We start from the raw sequence: 20865 nt of genomic DNA on the forward strand, positions 1-20865 counted from the left end.
TGGATGAAGAAAATGCCCATATGTGTTTCCTTGGACCATAAAGAACAAAATTACATTTGTAGGAAAGTTGATACTGGAGATGATTATACGCTGGGCTTAGAAAGACAAATGACATTTCTCTTCCATCTATGGATTTTATATTGTATATAATACACAGAAGCATTGATGTGAGCCTTTAGGGGACATTTCTCATTCAGACTGCCATGTGTTGAATGCAGTGTGTTTCTAGGCGAGGTCTTAGACAACCTTAATTGTCAGCCTGACCCAGCTGTCATCTAAGAAGGAAGTCCCAGTTGAAGAATTGCCTTGGTCAGGTTGGCCTGTTGGCTTACAGGGAATTGTCTTGATTGGTAATTGATGTAGGAGGGAGGAGCCCACTGTGGGTGGCACCATAGAATGGTCCTAGACTGTGTACAAAAGTTAAGCGAGCAGTAGCCTGTGAGCGAGCCATCCCGCATTGTCCTCGTACTTTCAGCTTACTTTCCTCCCCCGACTTTCCTCAGTGATAGACTGTGACCTGAAAGTATGAGACAAATAAACCCTGTGCTCCCTCCTGGAAGTTGCTTTCGGGCTGAGAATTTCAGTGGAGATAGAGGAAGGAGACCAGGTTTGTTTTGGACACTGCTCAGTCCTTGGGATTTAGTACAGAGGTTGGCCTTGGGACTGCTGAGCTCCTGGAAGCCAGACACCTCCCAACATGACAATGGCTTAGTTTATTGTTTGAGTCTCTGTCGTTAAATACATATACTTTTTATTGATTGGTTGATTGATTTTTTTTTTGTGTGTGTGTGTGAGCTAGGCTCTTACTGTGTAGCCCTGGCTGGCCTGAAACTCACTATGTAGACTAGGCTAGCCTCAAGATCTGCCTCCTGAGTGCTGGGATTAAAGGCATGTAACCCAGCCTGCCCTCAAGTTCCTGCCTCCACCTGCTGGGTGCTGAGGCTATGAGTTGTGCCTTGGTATGGATAAACTTTAATCGGTTTCCTGTGGTCGTCAGGCTGCTGGCTCACAACCTACTTCCTCAGCACTCTTAGAGGTTGAGGAGGGAAGACTGCGGCTACTCAGTGACACCTAGTCACAAACTATAGTGACTAGCTAAAGCTCAAAAGCTTTCTTAGCCAGCTAGACCTTGAGGGTTTTTGGCAACAGGGTCATTGAGTTCTGTAACTTAGTAAAGAAAAGTGGTTTTGCTCAATCTCGTTGTCACTGCTGTGAGTGACAACGAGATTGAGCAAAGGGGTTCATTTTTCTTTTTGTTGTCTGCTTCTCCCTGTAGGGTACCAGCTGATTGGCAGCCACTCTGGTGTGAAGCTTTGCAGGTGGACAAAGGTATTTATTGGTTTTATTCAAATATTATTTCTATTTTCTGCAACTTATTTATTTTTGTCCATTTATTTTGTGTGTGCGCACATGTGTGGCGGTCAGAGCACAGCCTACAGGATTTGGTTCTCTTTGTGGGCTCTGGGGACCAAACTGTCTTTTAGTGTGACAGCAGCCACTTGGATGGCTCCGGTATGGTTCTCAGCAGTGCTGTTGTGGTATACTTCACATGCAGTACGTGGCTCACGTTAGTGTGTCGATAGCTATCGTCACAGTCTGACTTGAGGATCCCTCTCTGGAAGACAGGCCAGCATCAGCGTGCTCGAGTCTTCCCCCAGCTCTCATGAGCCATCGATCTGCCCATTGTCTCCACGTGAAGTGGCTCATTTGACATTTCAGAAGACTGGAGTCATAGGCGTGGCTCATTGCGCCGGCTGCTTTCTCTCACTGGTCTGATGTTCCTGTGGCAGAGCTGTTGGGCACCATGAATCCGCGTTTGATTCTCCACCGTGGCTGATGGCATTGTCTGTTATTCCTTGTCTGTTTACTGAGACGTTGATGGACACTGGGGTTGCTTGTGTGTTGGATGTTATGGGCGATGGCTCCGGGGACATCACTCCGTGGATGGATTTATGTGGTGCACACTTCCGCTGTCGCTGGTGGATCGCGGTGGCTTGTCTTTTTCCCCAATGAATTGTCTATTTTTCAAAGCGACGGTTCATTTTATGTCCCCACCAGCAGTGTTCTGAGGGTCCTGATTCACTCGCCACTCTCTGCAGTCTCCCTTCCCTACCCTTTTCCTGGTGATGTCTACCTCCGTAATCCAGGCTGCTCTCAAGTTTATGATCCTTTTGTCTCAGCCTATGGACTTATTTATTTGCTTTTGAGGCCGGGTCACATGTAGCTCTGGCTGAACTTGAATTCATTCCATAGCTGAGGATGACCTTGCTTCCCAAATGCTGGGATTACACATGTAGTACCATGCCCGGTTTGTGTGGTCTTGGGGCTTGAACCCAGGGCCTCATTCCTGCCGGGTGAGCACTCTACCTCTGAGCTACATCCCAAAGAAACTATTTAATTCTAACTGGTTCCTCTTCCTTCTAAGGTACAAATATTCCTTAGAATATTAGAAAGAGATGTTTGCTCTGATAGTTTCTGTTGCTCCGTCTCCTTTTGGTGGCCGCCCCACACGTTAGTTAATGGTGGTTTCCACATGTCACATTCCCCATTGTTCTCTTTTCCAGTCCAGTGACTTTCACTGATGTCCAACTTGGTGCCTTCTGTGCACAGCCAGTAATAAGCAGTGTCTTTTTTACCATTGCTAAATTCAATTTTCAGATAGTAAATCACATGCATAATTTTGAAAGTTCGTGTTTCATCCAACCTATAATGATATGAAAGAGGAAGCACTTTATGATAAATCTGTATTTCCATGTAGAATGCTTAGATGCCTTGGGGAGGGGCTGGCTGCTGCGTCTAGATCTGCAGTCTCACTTCCTCCAAGGCCGGCTCCTCTTCCTCCTCTTCCTCTTACACTTCCCCCTCTTTCTTCTCATCCTCTGTCTTCTCTCTCTTTTTTCTCTTTCTCTTTTTATTCTTCCTCCTCCTCCTCCTCCTGCTCCTCGATCCCTATGTGTGGTGCTGAGCATCAAGCTGGAGTCTCCTCATCGGTGCTAGTCAGGCATTTTATCCCTGAGCCCTGCCAGCAGCCCTCCCACTCTAAGTGGATCCGTTTAAATCCGAGAAAGATCAGAAGACGTTTCTCTACATGGAAAGCAGTGAGATGCTTACTTATATCTGGTAAGACTAAGAGGGAAGCAGCCCACACCGAAGGAGGGCTGAGAGGGCCAGGGCTTCATTCAAGTGAAGAAAGTGAGGAAAGAGGCTGCACACAAAACACAGACTCAGACCTCATTCGTAACTCAATGGGTGTGAAGTCCTGAGAGGTCACCTGGTGTGGGCTTGGCATGGAATGACACAGAAAATCGACCTCATGTCTTGAAATGCCATGGCTCATGGTCCATGTTTTGTTTATAATTTATTTTAATTTTAATGTAAAGTGTGTGTGTGTGTGTGTGTGTGTGTGTGTGTGTGTGTACATGAGTGTAGTGCTCTCAGTGGCCAGAAGAGGGCACTGAGTCCTTGGGCTGGAGTCAGAGGTAGTTGTGGGCTCCCTGGTGTGGGTGCTGGGAACTGAACTTGAGCCTTCTGCAGCAGTACCATGGGCTCGTTGTCTCTCCAGCCCTGTTTCTGATTTGTAAGAAGACTTGGAGATCGTCTCCTTTAAGCCATTCCCACTGGACTAGGCCATGTGTTGAAAACAGGAATAATAGGAAGGCCTAGGCTACTGTGGATGGCACACCTGTGGTGACAGTTTCAGAGCGAGTGATGGGCAGCCCTAAAACAACTCAAACAGTGATCACTACAGGTAGATTTGTATTCATCCACTTACTTACTCGTGGGGATTATTAACAATATATGTGAGGTCAGCAGAATATTTTAAAAACAGATTATATTAATAAGAATTCTACAGGTTGTTATTTTCTTTACCTTTCTTGACTGTTTTGGATATAAGGTCTTACTGTGTAGCCCAGGCTGGCCTTGAACTTCTGGTCCCGTTGAGTCCTGGGACTACAGATACACACCACCATACCTGGCCATCTCGATGTCCAGCTACACACGAGCTGTCTTGCCTAAAGCTACCCTGTGACTCTGAAGGTGACAGTGTCTAGCTGAGCAGTTTGAGTCTGTGCCAGTCTCATACTTCCCATGTCCTGTCACCGTGGCTTCTTGTTCTCCTCTCTCTGCTGCCCTGCTGCCCATTCAGACTTATGATGCTTTGCCTTTCCCTTGCCCAGGACAACAGCTGGCAGCGGCCACCCCGGGCTGGCATGATGGCTCAGTGTCTAAGGGTGCTTGCCACTGAGTCTGACCAGTTGCGTTCAGTAATCATGCATGACCCATATGGTGGAAGGAGAGAACCAAGTCTCACAAGTTGTCCTCCCGTATACAGAAGATGATGATGGATTTCCAGTAAAACATTCTGTCACTCGATCTGGCAGGGAAGCTACAGATACGTCCGTGGGGCTGTGGGAGTGGCTCAGTAGAGTACTTTCTCACATGCAGGAAGCCTTGGGTTCCTCCATCTCCAGCACTGGGTAAATTGGAGGGGTCGTGTACACTCACGTTCCCAGTACTCCTTAGAAGTGCTCAAGACACACTTGAACTTGGCTACATAGCGTGTGAACCCATCCTGTTATATGTAAGACCCTGTCTCAAACAAAGCTCCCATGTAGACTTCCTGAAGGACAGGGTAGGCAAGGAAGTGAAGTCCCAGCCAGCAGCGCTTGTCACAAGTCTGACTGAGGTTGTCTTAAGATGAGTGGCTGCGGGGGCTGGTGAGATGTCTCAGTGGGTAAGAGCACTAATTGCTCTTCAGGAGGTCCTGAGTTCAAATCCCAGCAACCACATGGTGGCTCACAACTATCCATAGTAGCATATGATGCCCTCTTCTGGTGTCTAAAGACAGCTACAATGTACTTACATGTAATAAATCAATTCTTAAAAAAAAAGTCTCAAATGCCTTTAAAAAAAAAAAAGATGAGTGGCTGCAGCATAATTTTCCTCTCGACAGCTGTGTGGATAGGTGAGTGACCCTAGTCTGTAATTCAGTGTCACGTTAAGTCAGAGTTTGTGCTAGGTGACAGGTCTCTGCGCTGGATGGTACTGATTGTGTGTGGGGCCTGGGTCATAGATTGCTGCTCATTTGGCGAATGTGAGTTATCTGTGTGGTGAGGAAATCAGCCACAGTGACGTGACAGACGACAGAGCTGGGACTGTTGAGCCCTTAGCCAAAGCAGCGCTCTGGGTGTCGAGAGGGACCGAGAGGAGCTTGGTGAGAAAAGCAGATGATCTGACATCTCCGAAGTTCCATGTCAAGGCTTAGTAGGCTGCAAGAATTGCAGCCTGGCTGGCATCCCCAAGCATGCCGGTAGGGCTCGGGCATTAGCATCTGGGCAGTTTGGGGTTCTTTAGCCAGGAGGCGTGCTGTGGAGGAAGGTGGTGAGAGGAGGGCAGCTGTCAGGCGTGAGAAACATCACAGCCTCCACCGGAAAGGAGATGGCGACAGAGACGAGCGCTAGCTGCCTCAGCCTCACAGAAAGGCATGCCTCCTTAGGCTCTACAACCTCCTAACTTGAAGGGGAGCCCCTCCAGATGAGTTAGGCAGGCCCAGTTCTTCTGACAAAGGGCACTGGCACTCCCATTTGTTTTTTGTTGCTACTTCATAACTGTCATTTGGTGCTGTTATAAATTTTAATGTAGATATCTGATATGCAGGATATCTCATAGGTGACCCCTATGGGGTCAGACCCACAGGTTAAGAACTACTGGTCTAGACTTTCCTTGCTGACAGAATGCCCAGGACGTTGCAGAAGAATCACCTGTCACACACAGCAAGGACTTGAGAAAGTCATAACTCAGATAGCAAAAGATAATCAGCTGCTGTCAACAGGATCGAACTGGGTGAATGCTCTGAGCTGCTACAGCAATCAAGGCATCAGTGATTTCCACACAAAGGAAGGAATAAGATAGTCCAGTGAAGAGCAAGACTAAAAACACAACTGAGAAGCCCAATACAACAGAGAAGCAGAGTAACAGATGAAACAACCTTCCAAGGGCTCAGCCACTGGGCAGGGGTGGCAGCCTCTGTACTCCGACCCCAGCAGATCGATGGCACAGTTTGCACCCAGAACCAGTCAATAGGATTTACCCAGTCTGAACCACAGAAATCAAAGTAGATTAGACACAAACAGAACGCCGAGTGGGGCCTCGGGGATTTGTGGACTAATGAGATGCTCCGTCAGCATCTCCGATATTGAAGTACCGAGATGGACGCGGGAGGAGAGGGACTGAGGCAGCGTGGTCGCATACCGCTGACAGCATGGCGGCGGGTGGGGCTCGGGGAGGCGCAGGCTGGGAAAGCACAGGCGGATCTTAGTTATTAGTCTGTGTGGAGGTCAGGGCAATTTGGAGGAGTCGGTTCACCTGTCTTGTGTGTCCCAGGCGTCAGACTCTGGTCAGCCAGTGCTTTTACCCACTGAGTCATCCTCCGCCCTACAGGGCTGTCTTAAACCAATGCCTTTGGCTTGAGGAGATGGCTCAGAGGGTGAACGGCTTGCCGTGTAAGCCTAGTGACATGAGTTCAATCTCGGACCCACATAAGGGTGGCAGAAAGAGTCAATTCCACAACATTGTCTTCAGACCTTCACATGCTTGTGGCCTGCCTGAGCCTGCACGCTTCATACACAGTAATGATAATAAGCAAGAAAACTAGAGTGTGCAAATAGAGAAACAGTGCCTAGCTGTTAGGTTTCTGTTATCCCATTCAAATGATGGCGTGTTTCCTGCTTGCCACAGTCGATGCTGCGGGGGAGAGGAGGTTGCTACAAACACACATTCTACGGCATTGAGAGCCACCGCTGCATGGAAGCCACCCCAAGCTTGGCGTGTGCGAATAAATGTGTCTTCTGCTGGCGGTAAGTGGAGACGTGCAGTGCGGTGTGGTGACTAGAGGCTGAGCACTGCCTGGGGAGTGTTGGACTTGTGTGCCTTGTGGACCAAGCTCCAGCAAAGTTTTAAGAAGAATGTCAGCCTACATAGCCCTATCATGAGTGTGTTAACTGAATTATTTATCATCAAGGCGGGAATGATGCAGGAGAAACTGAGAGTCCTACAATTTGATGAGAGGCAGCTAGGTCGGGACTGTCCTCCATAGACTCCTCTGCAAGAGGAGGCTCTCTTCCATTCCGGTGGAGCTTGAGCACTGGGAGACCCCCACAGTGACACATTTCCTCCAACAAGGCCACATCTCCTAATAGTGTTGCTCCCTGTGGTGGGCCAGACACTCAAACACATAAGCCTGTGGGGTCCAAACCTAATCAGATGACTATAATTCGTGTTTAAAAATTGTAACTGGGGGCTGGAGAATAGCTCAGTGGTTACGAGCGCTTGCTGCTCTTAGGACTGAGTTTAGCTCCCAGCTCTCACATCAGGTAGTTTACAGTTGCTGGAAACTCCAGCTCTGTGGGGATCTGATGCCCTCTTCCGGCCCCTGGGGTCATCTGCACATACATTTGTAGAACCACATATAGATAAACACAGGGGAAAAAATCAGAGCTGGAAGCAGCGAGGCCTGTACTTGTTAACACATTCCAAGGAACAAGGAAAAAGAAATAGGCAAAGAATAAGAAGTGCCGAGGATGTGGCTTAGTCGGAAGAGTGCTTGCCTCTCGTGCATGAAGGCCTGGGTTCCTTTGCCAACACTGCATAAACCACATACAGTGGTCCACACCGTAATCCCAGCACTGGGGATGTGGGGGCCAGAGGTTTAGAAGCTAAAGGTGTCCTCAACTCCATGGGGAATTTGAGGGCAGCCTGGCTGTATGGGAGCCTGTCTCAAGACAAAAGACTGGAATAGAGAAGCCACACCCACTGCTCCTGAGAGCCTTGAGCGCCTGGTGTAGGTTGTAGTTTCTAAGTCTTGAGCACTTCGGCTCTTCTCATGTGGTTTTTCCACTCACAGTGGAAATGCGCTGGCCAGAGGTCATTGTGCATTTACGTCTGCATTCAGTTAGCAGGACTGAAAGCAGGAAGAAGGAGCCGGAGAGGTGGCTCAGCAGTTAGAAGCATTTCTTCTGTTTCAGAGGACCAGGGAAGCCAGTGCCTCCTCTGGGCTCCTTGAGTACCTGAACGTAGGTGCACATATACCCACAGAGATACCCATAAATATGTAATACAGTATTTTTCTTAAACGTCAGGTTCATTTGTTTGGTCAACCTATACCTGGAGTTGATTGACTCTGAGCCGAGAGCCAGGCAGACTGCTAAAGGCCTTCCCCACCCGCCTCTGCCATGTGCCATGACTCAAGTAGGGACTGTCCTCTGAACAGTGGAGTTTTGCTGGGACAGTCACTGTAGACTCTGGGATGTCATAACAGAAGGCCTTAGTACTTTGTACTGTGTTTACAGGCACCATACCAATCCTGTGGGCACTGAGTGGCGGTGGAAGATGGACCAGCCAGAATTGATCTTGAAGGAAGCCATTGAGAACCATCAGAACATGATTAAACAGTTCAAAGGTATTTTCCTGCTTGTTTCTTTAGTTTATTTGCCTTGTTATGAGACAAGGTCTTATCTCAGGCTGGCCTTGAACTTGCCTTGTAGTGGAGGATGACCTTGGGCTTCTGATTCTCGTGCCTCTTTCTCTAGTGTACTGGCATTACAAGTGCGTATCTGCTCTTATCCTGTGGATAAGTTCACCTTGCAGGTGAAGCTGCAAGTCACTGCAGGAACCTCGAGAGCAGTTCTTGGGCCAGGTTCTCTCAATGGCATCGTTAGCACAAGTTGAGCTCAACAACGCTAGGGAAGGCGAACCAAACCAATGCTCAGTGCTCATCTCCATTGTCTGTGGGGTCATATTTGTACTCCTTCACCTGGGGTCCTTTCACGTCTTTGCTATATCCAAACATCCTTTCACCTGTGTCTGCTTCAGGAAAACAGCTTTTTACGTGTTTGCTTTTGCAAGACATTCTTTTACCTGTGTGTCCCTGCAGAACATCATTTGACATAACTAACTTCCCAAAGATGGCCGGCAGAGGGGATCTATGAGAGAGACAAGGCAGTTTGGCTCAGAGCGACGCAGTAGTGATGTTGGTTCAAACTTAAGAGAGTCAGACCCCAAGTAGTTTATTTTAGGCAAATTTAAGCACAGCACAGTTTGGAAGAAAGCATTTCCTGGTGATAATTAGCTCATTGCTGTGCGTACAAGAGAGCTGCAGAAGTGCGATATGGGAACTTAGTAAAGTGCAGGTGACGTCGTCTATAAAGACGGAGTCTGTAGATTAGCTGAGGAACCAGGCTCATGAGATGGGTCTGGGGAGGAGCCAGTGTGGCCACAAGGTGACACAGAGGTCACCAGGCTATTAACCACATCTGTTCCCAACCTTCTGGGAGGAAAACAGGTTAACAATGACCCCCTTTGAAGAGACAGCTGTGTGTTTAACCTTCCTGGTTGTTCCCGTGCTTATCTATGAACACAGGGACCTCCATGCCTCTTGCACCACTGTGCATCTCCCTGTGTCCCTTTTAGCTTGTATGTTTCCACTAGGTGGAAGAATTAAGAATGCCAGCCAAAGGCCGGGCAGTGGTGGCACACGCCTTAAATCCCAGCACTTGGGAGGCAGAGGCAGGCGGATTTCTGAGTTCAAGGCCAGCCTGGTCTACAGAGTGAGTCCCAGGACAGCCAGGGCTACACAGAGAAACCCTGTCTCAAAAAACCAAAAAAAAAAAAAAAAAAAAAAAAAAGAATGCCAGCCAAAGCTTAGCACCTGGTGTGAGGTGCACTGAGTTTGTAAGTTTCTCCTGGAGACGTCTAGCCGTCATTCCTAAACGCTTTTACTGTTGCTTCTTGGAAAGCATGAGGTGGCTTTGTGAACGGACCTGAGGCTTCGGTCTGTAGAGAGATGGGCTCAGCAGTTTAGAGTGTGCTACTAAAGTTCTATTCCTAGCCCTCACTTCAGGTGGCTTACAACCCCATCTCCACAGCTCTGGGGATCTGCGCCCTCTTCTGGCCTCTGCAGGCACTACACTCATGTGCACATACCCCTTCTCTCCCAGACACACACCATACTCATAATTAAAGATATAAGTAAGGTAGATGTGGGGGCTCAAACCTTAAATCCCAGCACTCAGGAGGCAGAGGCAGGTGGATCTCTGAATTTAAAGGCCAGGCTGGTCTACATAGGGAGTCCTTGCCTAAAAAATCAAAATGGTAATATGTATGTAGGTATATGTGTGTGTGTGTGTGTGTGTGTGTGTGTGTATGTATGTATGTATGTATGAGCAAACCAAACCAAAAATCAAGTGGTTAGTGAGGTGGAGTTGCCTCCTTAGTAACCATTTATAAAAGGTTTTATGAATGACTGCCCCATGAGAAGTGCGGTGCTCTTAATAAAATGCCTTCCCGTGGCCCACAGTGAGGCAGCAGAAACCCCGTCCTTCATTTTCGAGCTTTCCAGTTCAGTTCTGCCCAATGCTTACACGGATTTGGCTCCACTGGGAGCTCTGGCCCCAGACTTTACTGTGAGTCAGAACCATCTGCGGCTGCTCAGACACCAACTGCTGCTCCTTCCCGGAGAGGAAGTCTAGCGAGCCGAGGCCTGTGAATGTACAGTCCTTGTCTTTCCTCGTTCTGCTTGCTTTCTTTTCTTTTTCTTTTTTGAGATGAGGGTCTCGATGTGTAGCTCGGGCTGGCCTTGAACTGCTCCTCCTGCTTCAGCCTCCTGAGGCCTGGGGTGACAGGTGTGGGCCACCATGGCTGGCAAATGTGTGTTTCTCACAGGATTCCAGGAATCTGCACTGCTGACCTTGGGTGCACAACTGAAAGCCTGCTGTAGGCAGATGGCATGAGCTTGCGATATGATGGTTTTATGTAGTGACTTACTGTGCGCACTGCTGCATTGTCCTGCATGGTTGGAGCCCACTAAGAAGGTGGCTCTAGAAACCCCACCCCCTTCCCAAGGTTTCAGACGCAGCTCTTTCCTAAGGTCAATGATATCATGAAGTTAACTGGAGGCATCAGAATAGATTCATTGGTTGGGTGTCTGTGTGTACTGCCATCATCCCAGCAGGAGACTGGCAGAGGATGGTGAGCTTGAGACCCTGTTTTATAAAACTGAAAAAAGAGGTCACAGGGACAGAGAAAGAGATAAAGGGGGGCATCTATCAGTGTCATTTAGACATATAGAAGACTTCGGTATTTGTATGTTGTAACCGAAATGCTTAGAAACAGTTCTAGTTCTTCTTTGCCTCTTCTTCCCCTCCCTTCCCTTCCCTCGCCCCCCCCCCCCCCCCCGTCTTGTCCTTCTCCTCGTAAATTGCAAAGTACATGTATGTCCATCCATTCTTGAAGCCCCTTTCCTCTTAGCTGCTGCATCGGGCATCTCCACCCTGGCTTGCCTTTAGAGGGGCATCCTTTAACTTCAGTGACTGTCAGCCTGAGGGTGTGGTTAAAGCAGAGAGCGCTTGCCTGGCATGTTCGTGAAGCCCTGGGCTCTATCCCTAGACCACATAAACCAGGCATGGTGGTGCACCTTGTAATCCGAGCACTTGGGAAGGAGAAGGCAGTAGGATCAGGAGTTCTAGGTCATCCTTGGGTGCATAATAAATTCAAGGGCAGCCTGGGCTACATGTGTCTCCTTCTCAAACAAAACAAAATAAAACAAAACACCCCCCCCCCCAAATCAAAATCCACCAACCAACAAGGAAAAGAATGTCCTTTGTCCTCTAGAGTGCCTCCCCACCCTGCCAGGAAGGCACCATGCTTTCCATGGTATGACTCGCTCATCTCAGTACTCTACTTTTGAGGACCGGATGGACCATGGGTCTTGTTGCCCGTTGTCTCTGGTTTTCTAACATTAGCATACTGCCCAGCCTAGAGCAGGGTTTGAAGATATTCTCTGATTTCCTTGTTCCAAACTCTGCTCTCAGTTCAGTGGGCAATCATTGTCTCTTTCACCCAGTCATTAAGATAGCTTTCTTCTCACAATATCTCCTTTATACACAAGCACAATTAGCTACGTATTGATGATCAGAAGTAGGTCAGAACTTCAATGCAACTCAGCATCTTTTCAAATTATACTCTGCCTCCCCTCCCCTACCACCACCCTGGCAGGCACACACAATCTCAGAGGATCAGTCCTGAGGCACCAAGGGGCGACTGCATTGTTAAGAATGTCATGGGTCTTGAAGATGTAAATGAAATCGACATTTGTTGCTAGCATTTCTGTTCGTTTCTGTTCATTTCTGTTCTTCCTTAGAGCAGACACACAAATGGCTTGCCACAGGCTGTGTCAGAAAGTGACACGGTGCGGAAACACCCGTGGCTTGTTTGCTTTTTCTTTCCTTTCCCTTAGGAGTATGAGTGTTTTGCCTGCATGGATGTATGTGCACCATGTGCATGCCTGGTGCCCACCAAGGCCAGAAAAGAGCATCAGGTCTCCTGGAACTGGAGTCACAAAGGGTTTTAAGCTGCTATGTGGCTGCTCAGAGCAAACCCAGTTTCTCCGAGAGAGCAGCACACATTCTCAACCTCTGAGCCATCTCTCCAGCCCCTGTTCTCTGAACCTGGCTTAAGGTTCAAAGAAAGGGTGAGGGGATGACGAAACCAAACCCTGAGGTTGGATAAGCTTGAGGACCTAAGTTCAGTTTCCAGAACCCATTTAAGAGATCTGGGCATGGTGGCATACACATGCTGGGAAGACAGCGGCAGATGGATCCCCGGGGCTCCCTGCCAGCCAGCTTTGCCTTCTTGGTGGTCTACAGGCTGACAAGAGGATTCAACAAGATGGATGGTGCCTGAGGAAGAAAGAGGTTTTCCTCTGGTGTCTACACTGGCCATGCACATTCACCAATACAAACATACACACACCTAGCACTGTGAAGTCTCCATCAGACATATGTCTTGCTGTCACTCAGCTGCGGACCTGTATCATTATGAGAATAAAAGAACGTCTCATATTTGATTTAGCCCCGGCTTCAGATGTGGAGACCCTTGAGCCAGGCATGGTGAGGCTCACCTACAGTCCTGGTACTCAGGAGACTGAGGCAGGGTAGGTTCTAGCATATACTAGGCTACATAGTTTGAAGCCATCTTAGATTTCACAGGGAGACCTCGCCTCAAGCAACAAAAAAGAAATAAGGATGTTATATGTGGATTAGTGCATCATTCATCATGTTTGTGTCATGGTTTACTCAATGTCAGGCTAAACCCCCAGCTCTGCATCTTTGGCATCTGTCTGTGAGGTAAAGTTTGCTCCTTAGTCTGTCTGATGGCTGTTGTGCTGATGAATCAGAGGGAGGAAGCTGCCCAGGATGAGGGAAACGGCCCTGAAGTTGCTTAGTAACAGTGAAACCAGGAAAACTCGAAAGGGTTAAGAGCTTGTGAATTGGATTGTATGCGTGTGCTGGTGCATGTGTGTCTCTCTGTGTGTCGATTCCTGAAGCTGTCTCTCTAGAACCCACATTTGAGCGTTGCACATTCGTTTAGCTGTCTGACGGACAGTTCAGCTTCTTGTCTGACTTTGAATCCCCTCTGTACTTTTCCTGCTGCATCCTCCCCGCAGGGGTTCCTGTTGGTTGTTCTGTTGGGTTCGTTGCTTGTTTTGTCTCTGCTGTTTAGAGCTCTATTGCTCAGGCCACACACTCAAGGCTTCTCTGGGACACCTTATTCTCCCATGCACATATCCAGTCAGCAAAACACCATGCCAGTGATTCCTTCCAGATGGCCTCAGCTGGAGCCCACTTCACACCAGCTGCGTCCCCAGTCCCCTCCATGGTCACCGTCTTACTCTGTGTCACCAGCAAGCCTTCATTTTTGCTTATTTGTTTATTTTTATCTGTGCGTGCATGCAGGGGTAAGGAGATGGGGTTGTTTCAAAGTCTTAGGTAGCCCAAGCTGGCCCCCCACTCAGCATGTAGCTGAGGATAACCTTAGACTTGTGTTTCCTCTGCTTCCTCCTCCTGAATGCTGGGGTTACAGAAATGCACCCCTCTGCCTTCGAGGCAAGCACTTGGCCAACGGAGCCACATCCCCAGCCCCTAATTTAATTCTTGCTCACGGTCTCCTTTTCTGCTTATCATGTTAAACATTAGGGGAGGAAAAGGCTGGGGCCTGCCTATGGATGCCAGACTAACTCCATAGTAGAGTCAGAAGTTGAGTCCAGTGCCTCTGCCCCTAACCCCCAGGTCTAGCCAACGTACCCTTGTCCCATATTCAGAGTTGGAGGCTGATTTTGCAGTTCAGGGTAAACCCACCCCTCTTCTGCTGCTCTTGGGGAATTTAAAGCTAACCAGGACTGTTAGGCAGAGCGCTAGGTTGTCTTGGCAACACAGACTGAGTTTAAGGATCAAGCTTTATTTAAAACTTGGATTTGAGTTAAATCTTAGATTTCGATAACGCAAGGAAAACTCACTGAGAAATACTGATGGGAAATGCACATGCTAAGTGTCAGGCACACAAAAGATGGCATCTGTCGTTTTTGGAATTTTAATCTGCTTCCTGGTCTTCAGATGGGGGTGGGGGCGGTTTACTTGCATATTTATATTTCCAAGTATGTTTTAAGTTCTTTGTTTTTGTTGGGGCGATAGTGACATTACTCTGTGTGTGTGTGTGTGTGTGTGTGTGTGTGTGTGTGTGTGTGTGTGTGTGTGTGTGTGTTTGGTTGTTGGAAGGAGCCTGAAAGTCTTTCAGGAGCCGGGTGGGGTCGGTTATGTGGGTCTCCCAATATCATTCCCCCTGGCCAGTAGCACCTGCCCACTGATGCCCAGCAGCTCGCTCCCACTGCCTGTCCACAGCTTGGTTGTCTTTCCTCAGGTCCTGCCCATCCTGGGTTGGTTGGTTGGTTGGTTTTTTTTGTTGGTTTTGAGACAGGGTCTATCAGTCCCTGGAACTTCCCAAGTAGGCTGCCCAACACCGAACTCTAGGCACTTGACTGTCTCTGCCTCCCTAAGGTACCTGAGGAGCCACTACCCACAATTTGTCGTTTTTGCGACAGGGTCTCACTATGTAGCCCTGGCTGCTCTGGAATGTGCTATGTTGACCAGACTGGCCTTGAACTCACAGAGATCTACCTGCCCCTGCCTTCTGAGTACTGGGATTAAAGGCTTGGTCCAGTTTACCTGGCTTTTTTTTTTTTAACAAGGATCCCGAGAATCAAACTCAGGTCCTCATGCTCGTTAGCGAGTGTTTTATTGTCTGAGCCACTTTTCCATCTAATATGCAGCTGATTGTGATGTTCAGTAAGCCAGGACCAAGGTATTATTATAATAGCTAGTTCGTAGTGAAAGGGTCTCAGAGGAAAACAATTAGTTATTTTTGAGACTGGGTCTTTACTAAGTAGACCAGGCTGGCTTTGAACTCACAGAGGTCGAACTGCTGTCGCCTCCTGAGTGTCGTGGAAGTCTTTATTTATTTTTTTTTTTTAATTTAATCCTAACAAAAATTCTTTGAGGTAGATACTATATTCACAGTCTGGGGGTAGGGGTGTGCACGAGCGTGCATGGGCTCTCAAGGAAAGTTCAAAGCAGGATACTGGGTGTCTTGCTCTATAACTGCCCCTCCCTCATTCTTTTAGACAGGGTCTCTCACAGTCCCCATCAATCATCCTGTGTCTACTCCCTTTGAACCCAGGTCCTTAATTAGTTGTGAAAGCAAGAGCTTTCACCCACTAGACTATCCCTTCAGCCCCACATTCAAGTTCCAGGGCTAAAGAGATGCCCGAGTGGTTCAGAGCGCTTGCTGCTCTTGGAGAGGAAGTGGGATCTGTCCCCAGCACCCACAGGGCAGCAGCTCACTAGCCATTAGCTTCAGTTCCAGGTGAGTGGATGCCCTCTCCTGGTCTCCTGGGGCACTGCACGAATGTGGTGCATGCAGACACCCACAAAATGAAAACATTTTTTTAAAAAGAAGAGAATTGGGTTTTAAGGTGGGTGTGGTGGTCCACTCCAGTAATCTCAGCAATGGCGTGTGTGTGTGTGTGTGTGTGTGTGTGTGTGTGTGTGTGTGTGTGCGCTGAAACAGGAGGATTACTAAGAGTTTCGAGCCTGTTTGAGCCACAGGTTGAGCTCCTGTTTAAGTGATAAAAACAGGGTTTTCCCTCTGAAATCAAAGCATCATTAGTAGTCATGGAAGCCATGCTCTCCGGGTTTGTGCCTGCTCTGACTTTCACCACTGCTCTCTCAGGCGTGCCAGGCCTCAAGGCGGAGCGCTTTGAAGAGGGGATGGAGGTCAAGCACTGTGCGCTGTCACTCGTGGGTGAGCCGATCATGTACCCAGAAATCAACAGGCTTTTGAAGCTGCTCCACCAGCACGGCATCTCCAGCTTCCTTGTCACCAATGCGCAGTTCCCTGAGGAGATCAGGTAAGGTGGCAGCGTCATTATTGTCTTACAGACAAGACAGCGAAGAGTGGACGGCTGGCCTGACCCTGGTCCAGATGTCACTGTTGAGCTGAGGCTGGCCGCCACCTGGGTCCTGGGGACTAAACTCAGGTCCAGGCTTGCCTTTGCCTGCAGAATGATCCTACTCGCCCTGTGTGATCATACTTCACTCAGAAATCTAAAGCTAGACTGTGTCGTCATGGTGTCCACACAGCCTCTGGACTTTATGACAGTGAGGGAGGGTTGGGTTTAAGGTTGTATTCCAAAGTAGTCTCCTTCTCCATCATTCTAAATAGTGATGGAGTTCTCAGACACAGGAGTTACAGTGTAGCTTTTTCTTTTTTCTTTTTTTTTTTTAACCCCGAGACAGGGTTTCTCTGTGTAGCCCTGGTTGTCCTGGAATTCACTCTGTAGATCAGGCGCTGGCCTTGAACTCAGAAATCCGCCTGCCTCTGCCTCCCGAGTGCTGGGATTAAAAGCGTGCACTACCACTGCCCAGCTGTGGTGTAGAATTCTTTAAAAAGATTTAGATTTTATGTATATATGTGTCTGTGTATTCCTATATATACCATGTATGCCGAGGCATCCTCAGAGGCCAGAAGAGGGTATTGGCGGTTATGGGCGGTTATGAGCCATTTGCTGTAGGTTCTGGGAACCACCTCAGGTCCTCTGCAAGAGCAGCAAGTGCTCTTAATTGTGGAGCCATCTCCCCACAGACTTCTTTATTGACATATTATATGTAGAGGTAGAGGGAGGGGGTCAGGCTGGGAGCCTTGTGACCTGTCTTTGTTACAGGGGCCATGTCTAGGCAGAAATATGATCCCTAGGCCCTAGGAGATGTCTTCAGGGTCCCTTGCTGCTACCTAGCCTTTTAGAGTGAGCGCTGTCATTCCTAGAGACATTCTTTCTTCTTTGACTGCTTCTGGAGTGAGAGCTGGAGACTTCCTTGAACCTGTATCTCAGACACTTAACACGGTGTCAGCCGTGGGCAGTGGATGCTTGTTCGGTATGTCTGACCTTTGAGAATTGCTGCTAAGTGGCTATGCACACAGGAGAAAGGTCAGGCCAGACTCTGCTCTGATCAGGAAGGGTTATGACCAAGCACTGGGTGTCTGAGGCCACCCTAGATATGCAGTAGCCTTCAGCACAGTCGTCTTTGCTTTCTTTGGTTTTTGAAGCGGGGAGCGGGGGTCTCACTTTGAAGCCCAGGCTGGCAGCACTGGGATTAAAAAGACTTAAAAAAGATGAAATTGTATTTTGTGTGTTTCTTTGTATGTGTTTGCCATGCCACGCCTGTGATCTCCACAGAGGACAACTTTCCAGACAGTTCTCTTCTACCATGTGGGTTGTGGGGACAAAACGTAGGTCATCAGGCTTGGAAGCTAGTACTTGTACCCACCAAGTCATCTTAGAGGACCCCATGGTGTTGATTAAGATTCCCAGTAGAAATTGGATGTGATTAAATATCTGTAATCCCAGCACTGAGAAGCCTAAGGCAGGAGGATGGTGAGTTAGAGGCAGTTTCTATATAGCAAGTTTTAGATCAACCTGGGCAACATGGTGAGAGCTAGACTCAGAAAAACAAAACAAGAGCAACACACACACATGTACACACACACACACACACACACACACACACACACACACACACACACACACACACACTCTCCTATCTTTTCAGCCAGTCATCCTTTACCTAGGGGAAGCAGACTTGAACCCATTTCTCCTTCTGACGCATGGGTGTGGCTCTGTGCTCTCTGCATTAAGGTACATGGGCTGGGTCCTGTTTCCTGTCCTTTGGAGGTTCCTCCAGTGACCTGAGGATATCGGTGACCCATTGATCCAGACACTACACTGTAGTTTTTAATTTTTCTCAACCCTGATTTTAATAATGGTTCTTAAATGCTTTAACCTTCCTTCTAGTCCATCACCCATTAGAGGTAGTGGAAAAGAAAGGTTATTAGGTTAGGGGGAAATGAACCTGTTTAGAAATTGTCCTTTGAAGCAAATCCCATCTGTGTTGTCAGGAAATTAGCAGTTCAGTTTATAGGTCAGCACCGGTAGCTTGGTCCACTTGCAAACTTCAGGAATATACAAACAGTCCAGTTTGGTAGTCTCGGGATAGCAGTAGCAGTAGTGGTGGCAAGACCTAGTAGGAACAGCTAGGCCTCAGCCAAATCAGCAGGAGGGACCAGGATTGGCAGGGACACCAGGAGTTCTTTGCTGTGTCTCTTTCAGTGAAGCAAAGATCAGTGAAGACGCTAGACCAAGAAGTGTTGCAAAGCGAGCCCCTCTCACGGTCCACTGAGTCCTATTTATCCTCCCTCCAAACATCACATGTCCCCCATGGGTCTTGCCTCAGTATGAGAGTCTGTCTTAGCAGAACTCCATGTGAGTCTGCCTCAGCTGACATTGCTCTGCCAATTGGCCCAAGTTTGAGGAAGGGGCAAGAAGCCATCAGCACACCAGCATGGCATCATGACAAATGGAACTCAACAGCATGTGTAAGGCAAACCAATACACGTGTTGGTTAGTGAGGAATCCTTCATCATGTGTCCTTTCATGTGCTTGCGCTAGCAAAACATCCTTTCATTTGTGTCCGCTTCAGGAAAAATACCTTCCATTGTTTGCGCCAGAAAAACACTGTCCAGCACAACGGATTTTCCGAGAACCTTTAAATTTCCACTTCACTTCACAGCTCTGGGTTTCCACCTGCATTAGACTGCATGGCAGAGCTGATGGGCCGGTTTCAGATAATTAATGTTTTCAGTTTATTAGCCTTCACGTCTAGGCATTTAAAAATAACCAGAGACTTCTTGTTGTGTCGCATTATAAAATCATCGTCATCGTGGACTGGGGCTGTAGCGCAGTGGCAGAGTGCTATTCCTCACTGCACATGGCCTTGGCTTCCATTTCTGGCTCTGTCCAAAAGAAAACAGAATGGTTGCTTTGGATAGGTGGGCAGAGTGGATACTTCCAGACCAGTGTAGTGTTGTGTCATCTCTTCCAGACTATACATTTCATACGGTGGAATTCCTGACGTAGGCATCATTTTTCCATTTTCTTTCTCTTTCCATTCCCAAGGAAGCTCACACCAGTTACTCAGCTCTACGTGAGCGTGGACGCCAGCACCAGAGACGGCCTGAAGAAGATCGACCGCCCGCTCTTCAAGGATTTCTGGCAGCGCTTCCTAGACAGTTTGAAAGCCTTATCTGCAAAGGTAGGAATTGTAACACTATCCCAAAAATAAGTAAACAAGAATGAACAGAGCCTGTGTACTTCATTTTTCTTTAAATGCAGAAAGATGAAATCCTTTTTTCTTTTAATTTTTCTTTAATTTTTTTTTTTAAGATTTCTGTGTGTGTGTGTGTGTGTGTGTGTGTGTGTTGCCTGCATGTGTACTGTGTGCATGCCTACTACCTCTGGGGGTCAGAAGACTGTGGCTGTGTGGGTAGTAGAAACTGAACCCTGGGCCTCTTTGAGAGCAACTAGTGCTCCAGCTCACTGAGAGCTCTCTTCAGTGGCCAGAGGAGGGCACGGAACAAGAGGTCCCAGGCAGTTGGGAACCTCCCCGTGTGGATGCTGGAAGCCACACTTGTGTCTTGGGCAAGAGCAGCAGATGCTGTTAACTGCTGAGCCATCTCCTGTTCCGTATCTTCAGGGTTTCTTTTGTTTTGAGAGACAGGGTTTCTCTGTGTAACCCTGACTGTCCTGGAACTCACTCTGTAGACCAGGCTGGCCTCCAATTCAGAAATCCGCCTGCCTCTGCCTTCCAAGTGCTGGCATTAAAGGCATGCGCCATCACTACCTAGCCCCAAATTTGTTTTTTGTTTTTGTTTTTTTTCATTTTTTTTATTATTGGGGCGGGGCAGAGTATGGTATATATGTATGCACATATCATATGTGTACAGACAACATTTGGGATTGGTTTTCTCCTTCCACTTGGTTGAGGAAGGATTTCTCTTATTGCTTCTGCTATTGGGTAGTCCAGGCTAGCTCACCTGTCCTGTTTCCGGCGATTCTCCTGTCTCCACCTCTCCTGTTGTAGGAGTGCTGGGATTGTCACCGGGTTTTGAGACTGAGGTCTCTGTTACTCATGTCAGGCAATTTTACCCCTGAAGCCCTCTTTCTGGCTTCCTGGCTTACTTACTGACTTTCAGGTTTTTGAGGAGCAGGGAGCATTTCTCACGTAGGTATTACCTTACCAGGGTTCTCTTGAGTGTGCTGGCTTTCTGTCCCTTTTGGTGTCCTCGATGGTCATGCATTTAAAGAGAGGAACATTTTCACAAGGTTCATAGTACAGTGTGCTGGGCAGCAGCCTGCAGCACGCCTATCTGGGATGTCAGCAGAGAATCGAGGTTTCAGTATAAAGTTCATTTTCAGAAATTTCAAGAATCAAGCATGTGAGCTCAGAAGTAACTGAGTGTGAGCACACAGGTAGCATGTGAGTAATATATAAGAACTATTTAAGTTAGAGCATCTGAACTGAATGTCTTGGGCTGGGGAGGTGGGTCAGTGGTTAACAGCCTATACTTGCTCTAACAGAAGAT

At 48.0% G+C, this 20865-nt stretch overlaps 1 protein-coding gene across 6 annotated transcripts in view; it reads left to right on the plus strand.

The window, feature by feature from the left end:
* Positions 1–20865, plus strand: part of Tyw1 (tRNA-yW synthesizing protein 1 homolog (S. cerevisiae)) — an 85997-nt gene that overhangs the window by 24933 nt on the left and 40199 nt on the right. For 3 of the 6 annotated variants that reach the window (XM_006504331.3, XM_017320584.2, NM_001015876.2), the window contains 5 exons: positions 1277–1329; positions 6739–6857; positions 8349–8458; positions 16120–16297; positions 19400–19535. In XM_006504331.3, the coding sequence (XP_006504394.1) occupies positions 1277–1329; positions 6739–6857; positions 8349–8458; positions 16120–16297; positions 19400–19535 (596 nt within the window). Of the gene's footprint in view, positions 1–1276; positions 4883–6738; positions 6858–8348; positions 8459–16119; positions 16298–19399; positions 19536–20865 lie in introns of those variants that run through there. The other 3 variants (NR_153350.1, XR_868551.3, NM_178897.4) reach the window with 3 other exon arrangements.

The sequence above is a fragment of the Mus musculus genome, chromosome 5 (genome assembly GCF_000001635.26).
Source record: "Mus musculus strain C57BL/6J chromosome 5, GRCm38.p6 C57BL/6J".
NCBI lineage: Eukaryota > Metazoa > Chordata > Mammalia > Rodentia > Muridae > Mus > Mus musculus.